At 35.2% G+C, this 23,639-nt stretch overlaps 1 protein-coding gene across 1 annotated transcript in view; it reads right to left on the bottom strand.

The window, feature by feature from the left end:
- The window catches only part of HBS1L (HBS1 like translational GTPase), a 60,286-nt gene that overhangs the window by 7,935 nt on the left and 28,712 nt on the right, over positions 1 to 23,639 (bottom strand). Inside the window, exons 5-12 of the mRNA XM_084513331.1 lie at positions 17,086 to 17,194; positions 8,946 to 9,202; positions 8,334 to 8,499; positions 7,244 to 7,361; positions 4,293 to 4,439; positions 3,518 to 3,592; positions 2,629 to 2,746; positions 2,376 to 2,444 (exon numbers count right to left, since the gene is read on the bottom strand). Coding sequence (XP_084369457.1) covers positions 2,376 to 2,444; positions 2,629 to 2,746; positions 3,518 to 3,592; positions 4,293 to 4,439; positions 7,244 to 7,361; positions 8,334 to 8,499; positions 8,946 to 9,202; positions 17,086 to 17,194 — 1,059 coding nt within the window. The remainder of the gene's footprint in view (positions 1 to 2,375; positions 2,445 to 2,628; positions 2,747 to 3,517; positions 3,593 to 4,292; positions 4,440 to 7,243; positions 7,362 to 8,333; positions 8,500 to 8,945; positions 9,203 to 17,085; positions 17,195 to 23,639) is intronic.

The raw sequence follows: 23,639 nt of genomic DNA on the forward strand, positions 1-23,639 counted from the left end.
TTAAAAAGAATCCTCCGCAGTGATTCTGCAGTCATTTTCAGTATCAATGCAAAAAGCAAATACACCTTTTGTCAATTATTAGAAACCAGTGATCAGCAAGCGTCTTAGTTTTTTAGTGTGTCCTATTATTCTTGAGTCTCATACCACCAGCTCTTTCTTTTCCATTTACCACTATTACTGATTAACATTTCCATCTATCTAGCTGTAAAAATATTACCAGTTTGCCTGTGAGCTAATCTCCTCTATTCATTCCAGCAAACAAGATGAATGCAGTCAATTAGCAGATGACATAGGATGTCAAAAGAATAGAAAATTGGAGAAGTAGATAAAAAAGAATCCACAGATCATGGTACACATGCCACCTCGATACGGTATACAAAAGAACCTGAAGCTGGCTCTGCAAGCATATGCAGGCAACCAGAATCATGGTTCCTGGTTCCCAACCATCCCTAGACACAATCAAGAGCCAATTTCTCTGTCACACCATCACCAGCTCAGGCTTGGTAAACTAATGTGTTGTTTGAAGCCTTGCCCTTGCACAAGCTGATTGCTTCTTGCAGAGTGCCAGCTTCCCTCCCCTCCCCAGGAGATCAATGCGAGTACAAAATGCATAATGGCCGACACAGTCAGGGCCTAAAAAAGGCCTGATTTCTACACACCATAGTATTTGGGTTCTGCCAGGATATATTTATTGTCCAGAATACTTGGCAATGCTTTCTAAAGTCATGTCAAATCACATCCTAGACAGCACTATATAATGACCTAAGTGGGGATTCAAGGCAAATGAATTTACAGATACTTCTTGGGTCAAGAGATAACTTGCCTGGAGATAATATTAGGACAGCTATGGAGGACAGCAGCCAAAACCAGGCCAAGTTAGATGAATTGTGCCTGTGATAACCTTAACAAAGAAAAGAGCTTTCCAAACTATAAAGCAAACTCAGCACTCTCTTTTTTTACACACTTCTATGGACCACTTCTCCTGACTATGAATGCACACTGGAATAGAGCTGAGAACAACTGTTGCTTCATGTAGTGGCACCTTCCACTGGTAGTAGCTTCCATGTAGTAGCTACTTCCTCTGGTAGCATCCAAGTTAATTAAGTTTTGAGATCACATGCTAAGAAAAAAAAAAAAAGTACCTAAAAGGCCACATTTAGTGATGAACCCTTTATCTGTAAATTGAGTTTCTTTCCAAAGCCAATATTTGTTTGCTTACTTAGCAAAAAAAAAAAAAAAAAAAAAAAGATTTTTCCAGAGAGCAGATTTAATCAAAATTGCTCATTTTGTGAAACTTAACTCAACACAGAAATGATTATTGCAACAAAAGAGTTGTGATATTATTTTGAAAGATCTCAATCAACAATCCCAACACACTTTCCCACAGCTCACAAATACAGTGACAGCTTTAATCACAAAATTAGCGTAACACAATAGGGTACATTCTCATATAATGTTTCACTATTTACCATTATGGGTTCAGTATGCTAAGTAAGCTATCCCAGGGCATGCATAACATGTAGTATTTTCTCGAAGACCCCAATCAGAACATCATGGAAATGATTTTTCCAATTACAATCAGTATTTTGATCTGGTTTGTTTGTACTTCCCCTATAAACACCTTATACATAAAGTCAAATTTCTTTAAAAATACTGATTTCTATAATATTATTTGATTAAATGTATTTATAGCATTTCATATCATGCCTGTCTGTCATTTGGTTTGCAACATTTTCTCAAGGTACCTGCAGAAAGCTTCTAACAAGATCAGTGCATTTAACTCAGAAAATATCAAGTCTACTATGAAAAACCTTAATTGGTTACTGCATTCTATTTTCTCCAGACAACGGACATAAAAATAGGTTATAGTTAGTTACTAGTTGTCCATATTTATATCAGTGTTAGAGAATAGCTAACAGCCTTCCATTTTTTCCTTGGCTGGGTATAAAGTCTTATTAACAACTATAAAAATGAACCTAAAAGTCAACCTTTTTTTTTAAAAAAAAAAAAAAAAAAAAAATCTAAGACTAGAGGATAAAATACCTCAAAGTTGCACCTGCAAAAAATCAGAGAAACATTAGTCTAGTTAAAAAGAAAGAGTTTGGGAAAGAACTTCAGAATCTTGTACACAGAATCACCAACTTATTACATAGCCAATTAGGAAGGTTTTTTTGTTTTTAAACACACAAATGTGTTTCTCCTACAGTGTTACCACCTAAAATTCCAAAAAGAACAGTGCTTAAGAAATTACTATTCCTGTTCAAGTCTACTGATAGCTGTAAAGCTCCTATTTAAGCCCTATTTTTATATAATTTTTTCAACTTTCGTGTGTTAAATAACAATGACATGCTGAAAACATTAGAAAAACAACCAACCTTTAAAAACGTCAGCAACACACAACCTAAATGGTTTCTCTACTGATCTTTGTGGTGGCTTGAAAGAATCTGCAAAGAAATTGATAAGACCTTTTAGAATTTCTGTATTTAAAGCACTATCTCATAAACATATCACTTAAGGATAAATCAATCATATTGTGTTCCAAAAACTTTTCCCCACATCTTCCCCAAAAGATACATATATTTTAGTACACACAAGACTAAGATGTATTTGTTTTTAAATTGTACTCACCAATTTGCTCTAACAAACACTTTCCTGTATACCATTTCGTAAGGTCACTTGACTGACTTCTTGTCACTAGATTTTCACCACCAAGACCACTCGTTGGAATATAAGCCACATCAGATTCCTAATTATGAAAATAAAACAATTTATTTACATATTGTTAACAGCATCTTCTAGAAAAAACAAGGGATGCATTTTTCAGTATTACATATCTAAGATACTAAAAGAACAGTTGGCATATTTTCCACTTCCCCTGGAGAAGGCAGATTACTTGGTGAATACATTTCCGCTCTGTTCATCTCATTCCTCATCACAATGCTCCAGCAAGGAGTTAAGAGATATTTTAAACACGATGACAGCAACATTAACAACTAGAAACTGAGGTTTGGGTAACAAACTCCAACTCTGTATCTGACAAGCATGCTTCAGTTTGAATTGCTATTTTACGCACAATGATTTCAGGTAAACTGTCATCAATCCAAATGGTTTGAACTAAGGAAACATGAGAAGTAGAATTAAGAATGGCAAATGGACAAAGGTCTTGTTAGTTCTTAATCCACACCAAGACCTGCTCCAATATAAAACCATCTACTGCCATTCATGTAATCCTGAACATTGGATTAAACGATCCTTGGTCTGTCCTGCTTTGTAGAAAACAATCCCAATAGACTAAGAATGATGTGAATTATCCCAAAGATTCAACAGGCCTAACAAAAACAATGACAGAATAAGCAGTAAAGAATTGACTAACCTTATCCAAGGCTCAGCAAGCACCCTACCAGTAAGAAAAGGAATCTGTTATACTACGTGCACATGGTAACAGCAGGAAAGTGATCCAAAATAACCCGACCATAACAACAGCTCATTCTACTCAAAGACCTCAAATTTACATTACCTTAAAGCCAGCTTGTTTAAGAAATTGGCCAAGCTTACTGGTAATTTCCTGAAATCTTTCTTGCTGCCAATTGACCTAAAATAGAAAATAGTTTATGACAATAAAACTAGATTTCTAATGACAACAAACAACAGCTGCATGTCATCAGGTCTGTAGTACTAGTAGGTGTTCTCACACACAGGACCCAGTGATGTTGTAAATATGAGATTTCCAGGTGGGTTGACAGCTGAATAGGTAAAAGCATATGCATTAACAATTAATGACAGCAATCAACACACTAACTAACTTGCAAGCTCCTTAAGTTTGGTTTGTCCTTAAAGATCTTTTTTTTTGTTTGTTTTGTTTTAGTATTTACACAAAACAGAACATTCAGATTTGACAATATCATATAGGACAGAGTAACAATCTAAAATGCAACAAGTAATACTTAACACACTTCACAGGTTTAAATAAAGTTCTTGGATTTGACCTGAATGACCTCCACACAATGCCCTTGCAGATGTCAGTGGCTTAGTAGTTTATACCAAATTTTCACACCTATGAGAGGCAATCTCCCTACTCGTTTTAGCACCTACACTACCCTTCTTGCATGCTTTGAAAATATAATCATGAACAGGAAGAAAAGTGTAGAAAAATCTGTACAGAAGAGACTGAGAGCTGAGAATCAAAGAAAGAAAAACAAAATATTATTAGTTTCACAATACTGATCCTTACACTTATGGTACACGACCCTAGGTGAAAGTCCTGCAATTAAATTAAAAAATTAGATAAGTACCTGATCCATTTTATTGACTGCAACAGCCAGCTGTGTCACTCCAAGAGAACGCACTAATAATCCATGTTCTCGAGTTTGTCCACCTGTCTCAAACCCAGCTTCAAACTCTCCTCTGCTGGCATCCACAACCAAAATAGCTACATCAGCCTAGATTAAATATATATATATAATAATAATAAAAACATACAGTTAAAACTGTGTAAAAGGTGGTAATAATTCAAGTAAATATGTCAATCAGCAATACTCCACACAGAGTGCACTTTACATGGAAGCAATACTGCTGTGCTTCATATGCAACTGAAATTGTTTAGTTCTATCCATCTCATGCCTACTTTGGTGAGGTATTATGGCACTATGTCATCTAATGTCATACACCACTACTTTATATTAAACATAAGCCAATACTTGGTGTGGGGAACCTGTCTTCTTCAGAGTACCTTTTGTGCTGCACAGACCTCTGCTTAAAAAAAAAGCTGACGATACTCCAGAGGTTTAAGAACAGGTAGGAGCACAATGACCAGTTCTCATTGCTGGGTAAGCCCAAAACTCTGCCTGAGTCTGGACACACTCATACTGAGAAGCTGCGGAAGTAACAGATAAATCACCTCAGCAGACAATTGGGACAAGCAGTCTGATGCATGTTAGATGTTGATATTTCACAATCTACTCAACACACTGGAACATGTGTTGAGTAGAAAATGAGTTTTCTACTCATGAGGTAGAAAAGACTAAGTAGCTTTTTACAAGTTTTATCATCTCTGTCAGGACATTAAAAGCAAATAGGTACCATACAATCTATGGTGCTATAGAAAAGTCAGCATGTAAGCACAGGTGAAAAAAAAGAAGGGGATTTTGCTGTCAGTTTAAATGCTGCTATGTAATATGTATATGTTTGCTAAAAAAAAAAAAAAACAAAAAACAACAACACAAACAAACAACAACAAAAAACAACAACAACAACAAAACAACAAAACACTTTTCATGCTTTAGTAAGTAACAGCCAGTTAAACCATCACCATAAACCAAGCAACAGCAACAGATGTGAATATTAAAGGTATTGCTGTCAAAACAGCTGTATGACAGTCAATTTCACAGGATAGTTGAATTGGACATAATGAAAAGAGAAGAGAAAAAGCCATGCTTTCTCTCTTTCCTTACATAGATAAGCTTCAGGGCAGAAGGAACAAAGATAGCATGTTGTCCTAGTCCTGAGTCTTCCTCCCACTGACCTAAATGCAAATTCCCCACACCTCATATTACACAGAGAGGCTGTGCATGTGTGAAAACAGTGAAACAGCAAGGGATGATTTTCCCACAGCTCTGAACCTCAGAATTGCATTGTAGTAAACTTCTCCCACAAGAAAAAGGCATCCTGTATTTTCTGAATCATAAAAAAAAAAAAAAAAAATCCCATACCTAGGGACCTAAGTGAATTAACCGTATGCATCAAAAGCCAGAGCCTGGCCCTGATAAGGCTGATTTGCATTTAGTTTAACAGCAGTTGGGGATTCACAGTGTAAGAGAATTCCCCATGATACAAAGGCACAGGGACATTTCCATATTTGCTTCTTTCCACCCATTTCTTTAGTGCTGAGGCTACTCTAATTGGCACCAGAAATGTGCTGTTTCTGTGATTTCCTCGATAGGCTTCAGACTAGACTGGCCCTTCACAATTCTGAGAGCTGAGGGAACAGAGATACATCAAGTCTTAGTTGGCCAGCCTCATCTTCTGCTGAATTGATACAACTGCTGGTAGATCTGGAATTTGCATCATAACACTTGCTGGCTGTACTACTTTTTTTTTTTTTTCAAAAAAAGACAAACCAACTTAAATAATTGTAAACAAAATAATGAGGCTGAGTCACCATCTTCTGCTTATGAAACTAAAAAGTCTATTCTAATTGTAAAAATCCTGATCTCCCTGCAATGTATGCTCCACAATATAGTTTACTACACATACCCTACACCATAATTTGAGAACTTCTGACCACCCTGTGGCCTAACCTTGAGTTACAACATCTGAACTCTTATCTTACCCAGGCTTTGCTACAGAGCTAGCACATGGTTTGGGGCAAACCAATCTTCCTACAGCATAGTCCCTCTCTGTAAAACTACAGTAATAGTATCTATTCTGAGATTTTAAGATAACACTCTCAATTTTTAGATTGCAATAACAGCATGTACAAAAGCCTCCACATGGTAACTTAGAAAATCTGTCACAACACACCAACTTTTCAACTTCAGAGAATTCATTCTACCATTTTAAAAAACGATGCCTTATTAAGTGGAAATAAAAAATCACATACTATGTCATTTAACAATGTGCTATCCTCCTTCATTTATTATTACCATAAATTAAATAATTGACCTATATGAGAATATAGGTGCCATACTAAATTCAATGTATAGTGCCCAATGCTTTTTATTTTACCTCCCATTCCCAAAACAATGGTGGCATGCGGTCCTATTGAAGAATACAGATGCATTGTGTGTGAACTCTGTTGTCTGCATTATGTTTAGTTATCCCTTATAAATATATTAAATAGAATAATGTCTTGTTTAAACCTAATAAATCTTTTTTTTTCCTTTAAGCTCAAAACCACTAAAAATCTTTACCTGCAAAACCAAGTTCAAAGAAATTCTTGAGTAGGCATATGACACATTTGATTTGAATAGCTTTAAAAGCTCAACTGATTTAATCAAACTGCAACTTAGCGTTCAAACTACTTCCCTAATAACTCTCCTCCAAATAGGTAGCTTACCAAAAAGAACTACTTTTAAAGTTAAACAAATGTATTAATTCTCAAGTTTAGTAAGCTCATAAAAACCTGTAAGGTATTTTAGCATCATCAATAATTCCATTTTATCTTAGAATTTAAAAGAAGAAGAAAGCCAATTTAAGAAAAAAAAAAATGTAATTTTTTGGAAAGGCAGTTTTAGACTCGCTCTACCTGGGCAGCTCCTGTGATCATATTTGGAATGAAGTCTTTGTGGCCTGGAGCATCCATCAATGTAATTACTTTAGTCTTTGTCTCAAATTTGGTCATGCCCACATCCATTGTTACTCCCCTTAAACAAAGCATACACATAACACCATTAGTAATGTTTTTAAAAGCTTCAGAGATATAAATTAAGTTATGATAAAAACAATAATGAAATTTTACATGTTACAGCTTTCATTTGATTCAGCCTGCACCAAAAATGTTGAAAGAAACTTGCTTGCTGGAAAAGACCTTTAGAGCTGTTTTGAGTAACTCTAGTCACAAAGAAACAAAAAAGTCAAGCAAAAATACCAACTCAGAGACTTTTTCCCATAAAAATGACAATTTATCTTCTGCAGTGAAGTCTGGATCTTAAATGCATAATTGACAGATACTAAAAAAAATCATAGATAACTGGATGCAAGTGTTAAGGCTCATCACAGTATTTCCACAAATACCACCACCCATAGTTAATAAAATACCAAAAATTAATTACACGCCTTAACTGATATCATGCTACTTCTAAAGATTATGTTTAGTTGCCTCTGGATCTTCAAATAAATAAAATAATTCATAATATATTAGGATAAATTTGATATTCAATATAATCCAAGTCACGTGTGAACCAAAATTTCAGTGCTTAATTTACACTTCTGACGCCCTTTTATACAAACATTTTAATACATACAGCATACAGCAATAACCAAGATGAGAAAAAGTTGGCAGAAATAAACTGGTCTAAATGAACTGGTCTAAACGAACTGGTCTAAACAGCTCTAAATGAATGTGGCTACTTCAAGCATTTGTACGTTGTAGTTATTCTCTGCACTTCCCAGCACAGAAATATGTGAAGAAATACTCAATTTCTTGTACATATTTGTGTACCAAACCAGGATATTATTTTTCTTTTGATAATGCATACTTAGACAAAGCAAAATATTTGCTAGTAAGTGTTAAGTAAATATCTTTATGCTTTTTGGATATTTCTACCACAGCATTATTAGTAGATATGCTTTTCTTTCAGAAGAGCGATGATAATTCCCATTAAATATATTTCTACCTTTCTCTTTCTTCCCCAGTTTCATCCAGGACCCATGCATAAGCAAACGAAGCTTTGCCAGCCTTCTTAGATTCCTGTTCGTATTTGTGCATAGTTCTTTTGTTCACATTTCCCAAAAGGTAGAGTAGATGACCCATTAAAGTACTTTTACCTGCATCAACATGTCCTATGGAGGAAAATAAAATTTATTTCAATTTAACTAATTTACAAATTATAAATGTACAACATGAAAATAAATAAATAAGTAAATAAAAACATATGCAAATCACATACACCAATAATGCTCATGTAATCCATAAGATTTTGACTCACTGACAGTTTCCTGAAACAGGTAATTAGCGCAATAGCCATGTACCACATTCAAATCCATACTAAAAAGAGTTGTAGGAATGAAATCAAACCCAACTACTAGTCTGTCAAAACCAAGCTATGTCAACCTCACAGTCTAGCCAAGTCTGAATGTCCACATAACAATGGTCAAACAGATGGAATTGAAAACAGTATAAGATTTCTCTTTCCTAAAGAGAGGATATTTTTGTTTCTTTATCACTTCCAGATTCAATCAATGGAGTTTTTAAATCTCTATGCCTAAAATGTAATTAACTGTATTACCTATTACCACCAAATTTAGTAGTTGCTTTCCTCCTTGTCTCTTCTCCAACTCTGCTTTCACATCTATTTGTGGTTTTGTCTTGCTCGTCTTTTTTACTGGAGTAGGCACGGCATTCTGCTCTTCTGAAACCTGCGCTACTTGGGGTGAAAGAGCAGATTTTGAGACTGCCTCAATTACCCCAGAAGTTATGCTAGCATCTTCATTTAGCAGTCCTTTTTGAGGTGTGTTAGCATGGCCATTTTCTTCAGCAATCATGCTGGGAAAATAAAACAAAGGAACAGTGAATGCAAATGTTAAAGAAGCTGCAGAAATACAGGAGAAAAATGGAGTTCTCCTTACACTATCACAAAAGGCCCAGACAAATATTATCTGATAAGTAGAAACAAGCCCATTAAGGTGGAAGTGATAAGCAACTGGATGCAAACTACACAGATACCAGCTCTGAACATCTTGCAAGAGACGTACTGTGTACACAAACAAGATAAGAAATAATCTTGTTAAATTCATGAAACTCATAAACAAAAGCTTCTCACAGCCACTTCTTTTGACAGGGAGAGAAATGATGAACTGCCATAGACATGGTCATCTCTGAAGTAAGAGCCGAAGTCAGCTTTGAAGCATCCTAAAACAGCTTTCACTTAAATTAAAAGTACTACAGCTAAATGCAGTGATATTCTACTGAGACAATACCAGCAATACAATGAGTACATACTAAGCATAAGTATATACTTAGATACTAAGAGCTGAAACTTAAGGAGCAATGTTTGCACACAGCCATAACAGATATGCCACATATCAACACTGAGAAAACCTATTTTACGTACAAAACAAGGCATCTAGAACTACAGATATTTGGATTTCCCAACTCACCTTCTCTTCCACCCTGTTCTACCACAAATTACTATACTAACGCTAATACTAAATATCTTGAATGCATTATTCTCCTATTATTCTCACACTCTTTCTCTCCCATTTATAAATAAGGTTATTTTCATAATTCACGTACATGTTCTGAGGATATATGATTTTTTTAACATGTTATGGCAAAGATGACCACTAAAAGCAAAACCTAAATAACATCCTCAAGACAGCAAAAGCTTTCTTGCTGGCTGACAGAGCTCCACGGTGAGTCATTAATGTGTACAGCAAGACAGAAACAGAAGCAGCTACTACAGGCATCAGAACATGTTATGGCAAGCTTTAACACACAAACCACTGGCCATTCCAGTATTTTGAAAGTTTTTCTAAAAATTCTTCTACAAGAAGCCTCCTACAAAAAAAAACAAACTTCCTCCTCTGGAAAACTGGAACCCTTTTCAATGCAGTACCACTGTGGTGCAGGCTACTTTCTATGGAACTGATTCAAGCAGTCTTTCAGAGAGCTACCAAAAGGAAACAGAACTGTCATCATGTCCAGAGTGAATTTTTCACTCTCCGCTTTCCATTTACATACCACAGTTAACTTCACAGTTTTCCTCTTTTCAATTTTTATAACCAAAACTACTTATTTTGGTACATCAGAATCCCATCTCATAGAATCTTCATTTGATAATACAGACAGAAAGTGAATAGTAATGTTGCATTGTATCGGCCTTCATAGTTATATTTTCATTGTATTAGTCCCTTTCCATTTCCTGAATCTCAGGAAACAAAGAAGTCCAACCATGTCAGCCTACTGAACAAAGCAGTTCATGAGTTACAATCTAAAACATTGAACCTAGGAAATATTCAGATCGAATGCAAATTTAGCCTCTCTACTACCAGGAACCAATGCTGGTCATTTTATAAGGCCTCCCTTTTTTAACTCAGTTTCAGAACCTACCTAAGTATCTGGTACTGTGGCAGAATGATTAATTTTGACATCTTTTTTGTAAGGCCCAAACCCAAGTCTTTGCTCTAGATTGTGAGACCCCAAAGCAGAAATGTGAACACTGGTTTCTTGGCTACAGTTCCACAATCCAAGGTTGAAATCTTGCATCAAGGGTGGACACACAACCACAATTTTCTTAAATTAGCTACACATCAAACTTAATTAGTGCCAGCCATGATGGTTGCAGGGGAAGGTTAGTACCTGTGCTGCTGCATAGTGGATGTACAATTCTGTATAATGTTTATTTACATAAAGTTACCCTATCAACATTTTCTAAGCCTTTTAAGGGAAAACAAGTCAATATCAATCTACACCTTCGGTCACACAGTCATGGTACTTTTGATTCGACACTCAGAAACCAGTTGTACTGTGCCATCAAGCATAGCCTTTGACAAGCTCCCATATATAATATTGCACATTGACAAGCTGAATGCACTTTATAAGAGGATATACTTAAATTCCTAAACTTCCCAAATCAGTGACTCATCATTGTCTTACATGCAGTTATGGGAAAGAGGCAATTACAAGGAAAATTTTTCCAAGGAAAATAGTCACTAGTTGCTCACGCATTCTTTTACTGGTAAAAGAAAAGCGCATTTCTATCAGTCTGAACAGAAGTCTCTTTTTTAAATTCCATTAAGTTCAAGCTAAAAATCTACTGTGGAATGGCATTATTATCCAATGTTTCTTCACAGACATTTTACTTCATAAAAATTGACTGAAAACAATCAAGTTGATAGAAAGCAATATGCATAGAATTGCAGTGACAGAGCTTTCTACATATTCTAGCAACATATTTAAAAGCACCTACATTATATAGAGCACACCAGACCAGTTTGTCCTGAACCATGTATTAAGAGAACCTAATATAGTTAAAATTCAGTTGTGTTAGAAGTCTTCCCAGTTGTGATCGAAGTTTTACATCAAGACTCATTTTTTTTTCCCCCAGACACCCTTCAGTTCACTGTCAGCATAACATCTATCACTTTCACACTGAAACACACTTTCACACTGAAACACTACTGTTATATGCAAAAGTCATACTGTAATACAAATATGATATTTTATATCAATATCAGTTATTTTTCCTTGAAATTCCAACATTTTAAGTTCTAGAGAGAAGCATCTGTATAAGAAGCAATATCAAAACAGCCACTGCATTTGTCAGTCCCTTCAATCCTTTTCAATGTCTGCATTACTTCTAAAACCAAATTTTCAAAAATGAAAAAAATTAAAAGGAAGACATTTAGATGAAACTGCAAATAATGTAACCCAAAACTATGTTTTCCCTATACCTTTCAAAATACATTAAAGACAGTCACATTAAGCCTCATAAAAGATGAAAATGTATTTTGAAAGACAGGTAGTCAGTAAGCTTCTAAATTATATTTATTTAACTAATATTTTTTTCTAGTCTCACATGCTAAGATCCTGTAAGCCTAGGTCAGGAAGGATTCCAAAAAAACACAATGGACACTGAATGGCAACATTCAAACTAAAGACCTCAAAGAAACAAGGCCTGATGAAACAACTATTCTCTTACTAACAAGTACCTTCTGGTGTGATTACCACTGCTAAATACTGTCAAATAGTTTGCATTTGGGTGCTTCAGAGAAAGTGCTAGACATACGAGTAAAATAATGAGTGAAACATGACTCCAGCTGTCATGACATTAGGCCTTGCTACTATTTCAATGGTATAATATTTGAAAATGTTAGTAGACCGCTCCATTTAGACTTCTACAGGTTTCAGATATCACCATGTTCTAGAAACATGAAAAAAACTGTTCCATGCTAATGCAAGACTCATTGTTTCTGAAGAGAAACATCAGAATGGAGAGAGTGTATGATGTACTTCTACACCATCTCAGCTTTTTGCTGAGCTGTGTTGGGGAAAAGGAGAGGGTGTTTATTACCAGATACCTGAACAGGAAGATGCACAGGTGAAACATACAATTCACATCTCACAGAAGCACATGCAGTTAGATGCAGGAAAAAAGACTTTGATATGGCAACTAGATAAGTAATTTATTGAAAGCTTGATAACAACTAACAGAAGTTCAGAAAATTGCTAAGAAGCTTTGCTTCTAACAGTCTAAAGAATGAATGACATTGAAAATTCTTTTCAGTCTTTCCCATTGAGATTTTTCAAAATTAGTTAATTGAAAATTTGTCAAAAGACAGAGCATATAAGAGAGCACTCTAGTATGTGATACGTTGCTACTGCAGGCAGTTGAGGGTATAAAATAAGGGTCAAATGTATTAGCAAACATCTCTGGTAGCCAAGTTCCGATGTGGTCTGAATTATGTTGAACAACCATACCAGGATAAATTTCTACTTGGAGGAGGAACAATTCCTAGCCAATTGCTTGCATCTTTGTATACAAACTTGTTCAAACTACCAAGAGCAGATTTGGTTTGCCAACATCCGTGCCTTTCTGCCACATCACTACTAGCTCACTAATGTGGAGCCATTAAACTGATTAACTCTGTACTTCTTTGAACTAACAGAACAATTAAGCACCTCTACTTACACTGAGCTCATGTATTACAGTAGGCTTGACCACCAGCAATTCAGTCACAAATGTCAAAAGCACTTACTGAAGCTTTTTGTTAGCAAATCAGAAGACATACAGAAGCCTGGCAAGGATTACTATTTAGTTGAAACTAGAATTGCCAGGCTAGAAACATCCTATGTTGTCTTGCCAAGACAGACAGTAAGAGTAAACTGAGTAAAATATTATGGTTACATTGTTTTCTGGGAACAGTAAGAAACACTGAAATACAACATACACTGTTAAAAGACATATTAAAAGACTAATCCTCATACAACTGTGTTTACTGAGGTTCACACAACCAGGCATTCAAAGAAGAACCTGAAAGTTTATCTTCTAAAGATTAACTCTGCATAACTTAGGTTTTAAATATTATTTTCAATCTTCTAGTCTGGATGCTTAGTGAATTATTTTTATGCAACCGACTCTTTCGGAGTACTTATAGTCATTACAGGAATGTCTACATTTATTTCCCCTTTCAAAATTATTAATTACACAATATTGGTCAGGCTGGTTAAAATAATCACCCCTTTTTGCTCACAACCTTTTCTTGTTTCCTTCGTGATTTAACAAGAAGAAAAAGCTTGGTAATTAGTTTTGCTAGAGCACCAGAAAGGCAGCTTGTCAGAAACAAGCAAACTCCATTTTCCAGAGACAATTCTATTAAGAACACATGGCAAAGGCAATCAATGCTCAAAGCAATTCATGACTTCTAATAATCCATTTACGTAATAATAACTGAATCTTCATTAAAATGAGATCATGCCTCATAACAAGATTTAACCATGAAGACTGAGTAGCTAGTCAAAGAATGTTTACTTCTGCTAATGCTAGGCCAGTGGTTTTAAAAACATTGTCCAAGAATCGTGTTTAAGATCCCATAAGAGGTGATAACAAAAATTAATTCATACATGCTGTACAATCACCTTCAATGGTGTCTGCACCAACATCACACGAACATTCAGGAATGTGATCAGGGAGCATAAACTGAAAAGGCTAATAAATTACAGGTGTTTTAGAATTTAGATTTTATCAAAACTGCTATGAGCACTGTGCTTTTGGTGAGTGAAACAAAACTATGTACTTAGAAATCTGTATTATTACAAACCCTTCACAGTACACTTATCAATGCATAAGTAACATGAAGAGAGTTTGAAAAGAATTAAAAGAAAGAGAGTCTCTTAGGCATTAATAAACAAATTCACTGTGTTCCCTGACAACTCATCCTCATGTAAACCGTCAATAATCCAGAAGATAAATGCAGAAGAAAAAAACAACACTGACACTCATGGAATTGGGACAGGGAGAAATATCGTGTGTGTGTATTGTCCCCCATGTCGTGTCTCCCCCCCCCCCCCCCCCCCCCATTTGTTTCCTTGTTTTATTAGTTTATAAGTGGATGAATAAAAGCTATAAAGCCATTAGAAGCTTGCAAGACAATGCTAGCGCTTCATGTAACTTCAATATAATATTTAGCACAGACTTTACACATACACTAGACAGGAGCTAGTCAAATTTCATCTGTTAGGAAAGGAATGAGACAGAGCAAATTAGACTGTCCTGGAGCAGAGAAGGAAAAATAAGATACAAGTATGGTCAAGGCCTCCTTCCCCAGTTCTTCATGTCAAAGTCCTAGTGACTTGATAGTGCCTCTGGAGGCCTATAATCAGTCAAAGAAAGGAGGCCATAACCATTTCCTTGAAGCATGGGTCTTTACGCATGCAGGTAACTTCACAATTTCAGCTGGGCTTTCTTTCCTAGTCACTGGTTATACTCCAAATCTTATTCTCTTATCTTCCAAACCACTCCATTCCTATTTGTTCTAGCTTAAAAATAAATGCCTAATGTCAATACAATTTCTACAAGAAGAGAGGTTTCTTCTTACTTAGCAGTACTGCTGAAACAAGCGAGGAGAATTAAACACTTTTTGTCACAAAAAAGACCATGTCACTACAATAGAAGCAAGCAGGATACAAACTGTTTCTAGGTCCATGAAGAGAAGTAGAGTGGTTGAGAGAGCCATGTTAGAAACAACTACTTTCCCTCAAAGACTGAGTCACCATTAGCATATCCAGGAATTATTCCAGTCCGCAAAGGAAAAAGCATTCTTCTCATTTCATCCTTCCCTATGGAGCACACACACACAAGGTGTGGCAGTCACTAATCAATAACAGAGATACAAAATTTTGGACTTCTATATAAATATCTTAAATAGTTATTATTACAGCTAAAAAAAATGTAATCAATAGTGATCTTATGAAGGACTAATTGGCAGATCCTTTTCACTCATGACTCCTTCATGACTCCTTTCTTTTTATAAAATTTCATGTAAATCATTGTAATCCACACAAGTCACCATAAAAAAAAAAAAACAAACTCCATTTTGTAAGAGGTGTAATAGGAACACAAAAGATGAAGATTACATTAAGTTCACAGGAATTTAATGATCAAGTCCAGTTGTCACACCCAGAGTCACTAATTAGCAGAGATGAGGAGGGGGGAAAAAAAAAAGAAAACAAAACGAAACATTGTGTTCTCTCTCTGCATTTCAGATCTCAAATAGCACAGAAAGATTTATGAAAGTCCCAGGAATTCTTCATTTAGTTTATTGCATCTAAGTAGCTAAGAGACATCACTGTCATTCATCAATTGCATTTAGAAGTTTTAAGAAAATAATGACATCGGTCTTACATCCTTGTATTAAATGCACTGAAGAGACTATGTAGATGCATCATAATGCTTTCCACATAGTTTCACCAAACATGCACAAGATACTGTAAAGTAAAGACCATGCTATCCCTCTTGCTCCCAAAAATGCTTTCCGGATCAGAACTGAAAGCAGTGCAGGCTGAGGCAAGGATGATGGCAATGCTCATGCTTGCAATTTTTTTTTTTTTCCTGAGCATAACTATGGAATTTCTTGCCACAGAGTAGCAAGATTGTACCCAAAACCAGAATAAGCACATCCAAACAAGAAAAATCCATTAGCCACTGTTAGCTGAAACCAGACCAATGCAAAAGAAGCGGTGGGGCACAGAATGCTTCATGCAGTGACGTTTCATAGAATGTATTCCCAGCATGCTTAACATGTCCTTATTCATTTATTGAAGCATTGCATCTACTGATGTAGATGGACTCTGATCCAGCATGTCTGTTTTCATGCTCTTACAAGAGCATCCCCCCAACAGTTCCAAGTTAGGGTAAAATTAGAACTACTACTCAACTACGCTATTCTTCTCTATAACAGTTGTACCTCGAACACCTGTTAAAGTTAATAAAAGCTGCAGAGGAAGGCAAAGTTTAGCTATAAGTGATTATTTTCCCCATAAATTATTCTTAAATGTATTACTTCCTTTGAAGAACAAGCATTTGCAGTTAAGATTTATTGATTTCATAATTCCACTTAGAGAACTAAATTTAAAATAAACGAACCCCAAGAAAGTTCAGTATTCTATGAAGCGGATGTTTAAATAATCTGACTAGCTGATATCTCTCTGCACTATTCATAGTGAAAGGATTTGTTAAACTCAAAACGTGAGGTACCATCTTCTGAAAGTAATTGTGAGTCAAACAAGAAGCTGAGATGGTTAGTTCTGGAGAGTGACACTAAAACTGCTGTAAAAATAGAAAAAAAGAAGAAGAAAGCTTGCTACAGGTGCATCAGTCTGAAAGAAGGGCTGCTGATGTACCTTGATGTATGAGGGCTTTGGCTTACCATGGAACTTCAAATCCCATAGACTGTTTCTTTCCAGACACTGTCATTTTGGTAACTTTTGGCACAATTTCAGATTCCATTCTGGCTGACTGGGAATCCCTTGATTTTCCTAGTAATAGACAAAAATAAGTTTGAACTTAATGTTGTGACTAACAGGTGTTAAATATAAAGCTTAACAAGTTACATTCCTTTTCATCAACCCAAAGATAGCAGTCTGTGATAATGATGAAGTCTCACACTTCAGTCTTTTACTTTTATCTGTTACATATTTATTCAAATTAATCCACAAACATTTGTATTTATTGTGAGAATCTTATCAGTATCTCCAAGGATCAGCTTGACACCCACACCATTTAAGAGCTTTGCTATTTTGATAGCAGTTCTGCAGAATGCCAGAAGCATTTTATACAAGGATGAAGAAACGCTTTGCAGCTGCTCACTAGCTGATTACGCTAATTCTTATTTACAGGTTTTCTTTTGCCTTAACATTGACAAGCCTCAAGGGTACAAGTTTAAACCAATAAAAAACAAACAAACAAAAAAAAACACAACACTAATCTACCTGAGGTACTGCTAACAGCAGCACAAGCTACCAGGCCTTTCCTGAGACCTGTGACCAGAGTTGTCTCCTACCTAGTTACATCTAAGAAGCCAAGAAATACCCAAACTAGCTACGTATTTACTATGGGGAAGAGTAGTATAAATAAAAATAGTAAACTAGCTCTTTTCTTTCCATGACCCCCTCTTTAATATGTTAAATAATTCCCTTCTCCCCTTCTCTATGGGAAAATACTTCCAACGTTATACAGTATGAGTGACAACGACTGTATCTTGTGTTCTGAAGGACATCATATACACAGAAAAGCAAAAACAATAACCTGAATTCAGAATTAAACTGAAAGTTTGAAATAATCTTTACCTACTGATGCATCTGAAAATATGCTGATACTCTTCAAGCAATACCCTGATTCTGAATACTCACAAACAAGTGAGGACTTATTTTGAAGAACAAGTTAATTTTTATTTATTTAAATTATTTTAGATTCCTACTGTAAGATGAACTGTTGGAGTCATTTGGTCTTACTCATACAGATGAACTCTTTATTGCACTCTAAATCATGACAACTACACCTTTAAAACCTCATGCTTGTAGTGCTTTGCAAGTTATATATAAGTTGTGGTCAAGCCTGTTGAAGGTATGTTTCAGGTACAGAAACATACCAGAGACATGTCTACAACATATAGCACACCAAAAAAGCTGTTCTGTTGTGCAACTTTTTTTTAGTTTATTTACTTTGGTCATCACCTCCTTCATTTATCTTATCTGTTGATACTTATTTTAGTTATAAAATGCCTAGAGATCTCTGGAAGAAGTACTTTGTATGCATATTATTAATAGTTACATACCAATTATACTAAATAAAGAAAAAACAGTAACAAGGAAATAAAGGCAATACCACAAATGATGGTTAACAACAATTACATATGATAAAACTGCCAAACAAATCATAAGGATTCAGGATAAAAAATTCTCACATTAAAGGAGGAGGACTACCAGTTAAACTAAGATTTTGTTTCACATTCAAGCTTCTACACAGGTCACCTTTACCTATTTTTGAATGAGAAGTTACTCACATGAGTTACAGAAAAAAAAGGCATTACTTTTGTTGCCAACTTGGTATGTTTTCTTCTTACTTCAATTCTAACAATTTCCAAGCAGACATCACCTTCAACTACCAGTTAAACATGAATGTTTTACAAGTCATTTGAAAGCTGAATGACAGTCAATTCTCAGAAAATACCACATCTGAAGTCTGGCTGCTAGGAATTCAAAATTGCAAATAAAAAACAAACACATAGTGAACATGAACTTAGATTAGTTGAAAGAAAACAAGATAACAATTGTTATCATGTACCCTGCATATAACTTGCAATTTATTTGCAAAACTTGCTACATTTGATCCAAAATCAAAAGTCACTGAATATAAAAAAAATACATATTGAATATAATACATATTGAATACATATGAATATAAAAAAAAAATACATATTATCTTGTAAATACAGAAATTAAACTCTGAACTGTTGGGGTGTTTGAGACTGATCCAAACTAAATGTACAAGGAGATGAAATACATTTAATGAATCTAGAATTTGACTTCCATTTCAGAAGTACTACGCTATTCACTCTCTAGATAAAATCTAGAAGACCAGACGACTCATTAAAACTGCATCACTGAGACAGCATAATTCTGTCATAAGACAATGTAATTCTTCAGTTTGCAGTGAGCATTTTAAATTATGAACCCTCAGGAAATATTTTGTCGTATCAATGAAGCGATGCTGTTAGGAGAGAAGGTTCCATATGCAAAACACTTAACATGGCTAGGAAAACAGGTTTGAGCAGAAACAACTGAAGACTAAAACACATGACGCGACAAATGAAATCACAGAAATCTAAAACTAGAGAAAAAGGAATAAAACCAGAGGAAAAAAAATAGGAAACACTAAAAAGGTGAAAAAACATTTAAAAAATAAAAGTACAAAGAACAAGAGAAAGTAAAATAATTGTCCACTCGCAGCACAAAACAGTTTGTTGCTGTCTAAAGATGAAAAAAAAAACAAAAAAAAAACACCACTTAGATCAGTATAGGTGGATTGAAGAAGAAAACCAAGATCGTATATAAGGGCAAACCAACCCACAGAAGATAACTGTGGAAAGGCTGCACTCAAACAGATGCAACAACCGTGTTGCAAACAAGAATCATTAGTAGTATTACTGACAGAAGCATCAACTCCAGTGTTTTTATAACCAAGTACAATAAAATCAAACAGTTCATTTGAGATAAGGACCAACCTTCGTTTTTGTACTGCAGGTGCCATTAAAGATTAATAATTACGAGCTTCAGTACGAAGGACAGAAGCCCAGGAAAGGAGTATACTTTACTATCTAATCTATAGGGCATTGGAGAAAACTGCATGATAAATGCTTATCTGCTTTAGCAGACAAAGCAAAAACTATTCAACACTTAACAGATCAAAAGCAAATCCTTACATTGCACCTTGGAACTAAAAGGAAGTCAATGCACAATGCTGATACAATTCTTAAGAGAAACACTTCTGAATAAGCAGAGTATCCTATAGCAATTGAGGTCTGCTAAAACCCTGAAAAAAGCATAGGAGTGGTAATCCCAATCCGATTAGGAAAAGAGCAGCTGCAAGGAAATCAGTCTCTGAGGGGAAAGGATATAAACTTGCCTAGAAAGTCTTGATAAACATTCTTCATGCACTGTGCAATTTGGACCTTCTTAAGTGCAAATGTAAGCAACTAAATGGCAATATTTCCTACACCAAGAGTGCATAAGAAATGGAGAGATACTGACTTTTGCATATTTAATCAACTACTAAAGAATCTCCAATTCCTCCTTGCTACGCTTCACTTTAGCTTTACAAAAAGCAAAAATTAGAGTGAATCATTCATAAATTATAAAAATACAAAGGCTTGTCAGCATGATAGTTACCACAACTCAAAATGATTAAAAAAATAAACTTCCAGTGTATTTTAATATTTTAAGCAAAGTAGTTTTCAGACAGATACTTGCTGTTGAAGACTACATTGACATCACTGCACCTGTATACTGTAGCTACAAGTCAAAACAGTAACACAAAGCAGAATATGCATTGATGCACTTTGCCTCACTGTCAAATGAGGATGAGCTTAATACAAAACGTAACAGAAAGTCCTGCACTGAAGTTACTCCAGTCTCACTATGGCAGTGTGTGACAACTTAACAACCAAATATCTTTTCTCTTTCTTCTCTTTGCTTCTCCCTTCCCTGTGACTGCTCTGTGGTCTTCCAACTGATGATCCTTTTGATTTGCTCAAAAAATATTACTAGTGGCACCTTCTGCAACTTCAAACTAAAAGTGACAACTATTGTGACTGCAATTAAAAGTACAACCCTAAAACCTGATGGCAACATAAAGTATTTTCAGTCTGAAAAACAGGAGGCAGATACATATACACAGGAAGCAAGTGAAACATCAGAACACCTCTGTGTGTTCATGGTAGAAAAGCAAAAGCACATGGATAAAGTCAACCATCTTCCTTTACCATAAGCAACTCCCCAAATTCTGGGCTTCCTTTGTAAAAAACGTTTGTAAAGATTACCTGTAAAAAAAAAACAAACCAACAGATTACTTCAGCTTCTTTATCGCATATAAAGTTTGAGGCTTGAGTTTTTTTCAGTTTTTGTTTGTTTACTTACATTGAAAGTAACAGGAAGGTAAGAACTGGTCTTTAACTCTGCTGGAGGTATGGGAGAGTTACTTTTCACTACTTAAAACAGTCGATTATTGGTCTACTCTGTTCCCAGGTAAATTAGAGGTGCAGAAAAACACCACAAGTTTGCTAAACAGCTGCCATCTCACCTAAGAATTGTTGATGCCAAGTGAAGTGGGGAGCAAAAAGTGTTTATACTGGTAAATTTGGAGAAATGAACACTAGTATTGGGTGTCTAAAACCACACTGTCTTAGTTCAGATGACAATGAAAAAATGTCATCATTTTCAATTCCTAAGCACAGGGACTGGTCCTCACAATTTGGCTTCCCTTCATTAAATTATAAAATTTATACAATTTTTGTAAAACAAAAATTGTTATTTTTGTATACAATGTAATTTTTGTATACAAAAATTGAAAATTATACAATTTTCAATGGCGCTGAAACTCTAAACTCAACTTTATCATTACAAAGAGAATCCTTATTAAGATAAAATAAACTAGAATTTTCATTATGTCTGAATAAAACAAAACAACCAAAAACACACACACACACAAAAGGAATAAAATATCATGGTGTTAGGCATGCCTGAAGCCTATGCCTTCTCAGATGGCAATTCCTTTAAATGAATACAGGTCTGCTCACCCATCTGCAGTTAATACTTTGCGCTTTTAATTTTGCTTTGGTTCGTTGTTTATGGGTTTTTTAAACTTTATTTCAGCAATTCTGTTTCAGTATCTTTCGTAACAGCTGCATTACTACAACTGGAAGAGTACTAAAGCACCAAGGGACAGGAACCTCTAAACCTAGCTTTACCAGGGAAAAAAGACAGTCCACCAAAAGAAAGTCCATGTACCAAGCAACTAAAGGCAGCACTGGCAAAGGAGAGCACCATCAAAGAAGTTATGTATTAACTAATTGTGGCCAGATCACAGTTTTTCTTTAAAGCTTTAAGCCATTTACATACTTCAGGTATTTTTTACTTGGTGCATATTAATCCTTCTGCTTTCAAAGGTGGTGTGAGCATTTAAAGAAAGAAGTTGCATACAATTCCTATTCTGAATGTGGCTGGGAGCCTAGATGCTACTGACAACAGACAGAATTCATTACCTTAAGCAGGCCCTCCCTCAGTCATCTACTTTATTTTTAAATGGTGCTCAAAAATGTTACATTTATATGCAGGTCATTCTGAAAATGAAATTTGTTTATTCACATAATAAATGCAGCATCCATGCAATCTTTACCTTTTACTCACAGCCTGAGTTTTTTAATCTCAAGTAACAAGGTTTCAAACAAGAATGTCCACTCAGGTTTTTGTATGCTTTTGTATGTTTTGTTTTGTTTTTTTTCCCCCCAATGAAATTACTGGAACTACTATTTCTGATAGACACCTCTGTGCTGAAAGCTAAGTGCCCCCTGAGCTGAACACTGCATGTTCCTAAGAATCCCAATAAATTTATATTCATTTTTGCGACAAAGAAATTTGTATTGTAATACTACAGATAATCCAATCTTCATCCTTCTGTGCAGCACCAACCCGTTGCTAGAATCAGAAAATGATTTTTCAGTATGAAGTTACTTTTAAACATTTTTTCTAGCATTATATATAGTAAAATGTGCATTCAACTCTAGTGTTCATCCTCAAACTAGAAATTATGCTTTACAAAACTTCCCAATAAATTGCATTAAACTGTGTTTCCACTCTAGATAAACCACACAAAGTAATACAAGCGAAAAAAAAAAAAAAAAAAGCAATAATAAAGGGGTGGGAAGGGGTTAGGTACTGTGTAAATCAGCAGTACCATGGAAAAATATACACACAACCATGCCTTCTGATCTAAAAGATATGGTTTGCATCCCATGCTCTGCTACAGACTTTCTATATAACCACAACCAAGTCACTTAAACCTTTGTCAACTGATTATACAGCAACATCCACCAACTGCATAAAAGCGAAAAGGCAAGGCACTGGTTTTGCGCTCTATGCTATCATGTCATGAGCTTGTTCCAAGTGTTTCATGACTCACTGATTAAAAAATATTTTTTTTTTCGCACATCTTACTGGCAGTACAACTGGTGAGTATATTAGCAATAAAAGTACAGACAAGACACAGTCGTGTCTGAAAAACAGATTTAGTAACTGAGGCCTATATCCCAATAATTTCCTTCCTATATGCTATGTTACAATTTAAAACTAACTTCAAGGTCCTAAAATTGCTAAAAATATTCAAAATATGGATTATGAGACAATAGATGAAGAGATGCCAGACTCA

The sequence above is a fragment of the Aythya ferina genome (genome assembly GCF_964211825.1).
Source record: "Aythya ferina genome assembly, chromosome: 3".
Classification (NCBI taxonomy): domain Eukaryota; kingdom Metazoa; phylum Chordata; class Aves; order Anseriformes; family Anatidae; genus Aythya; species Aythya ferina.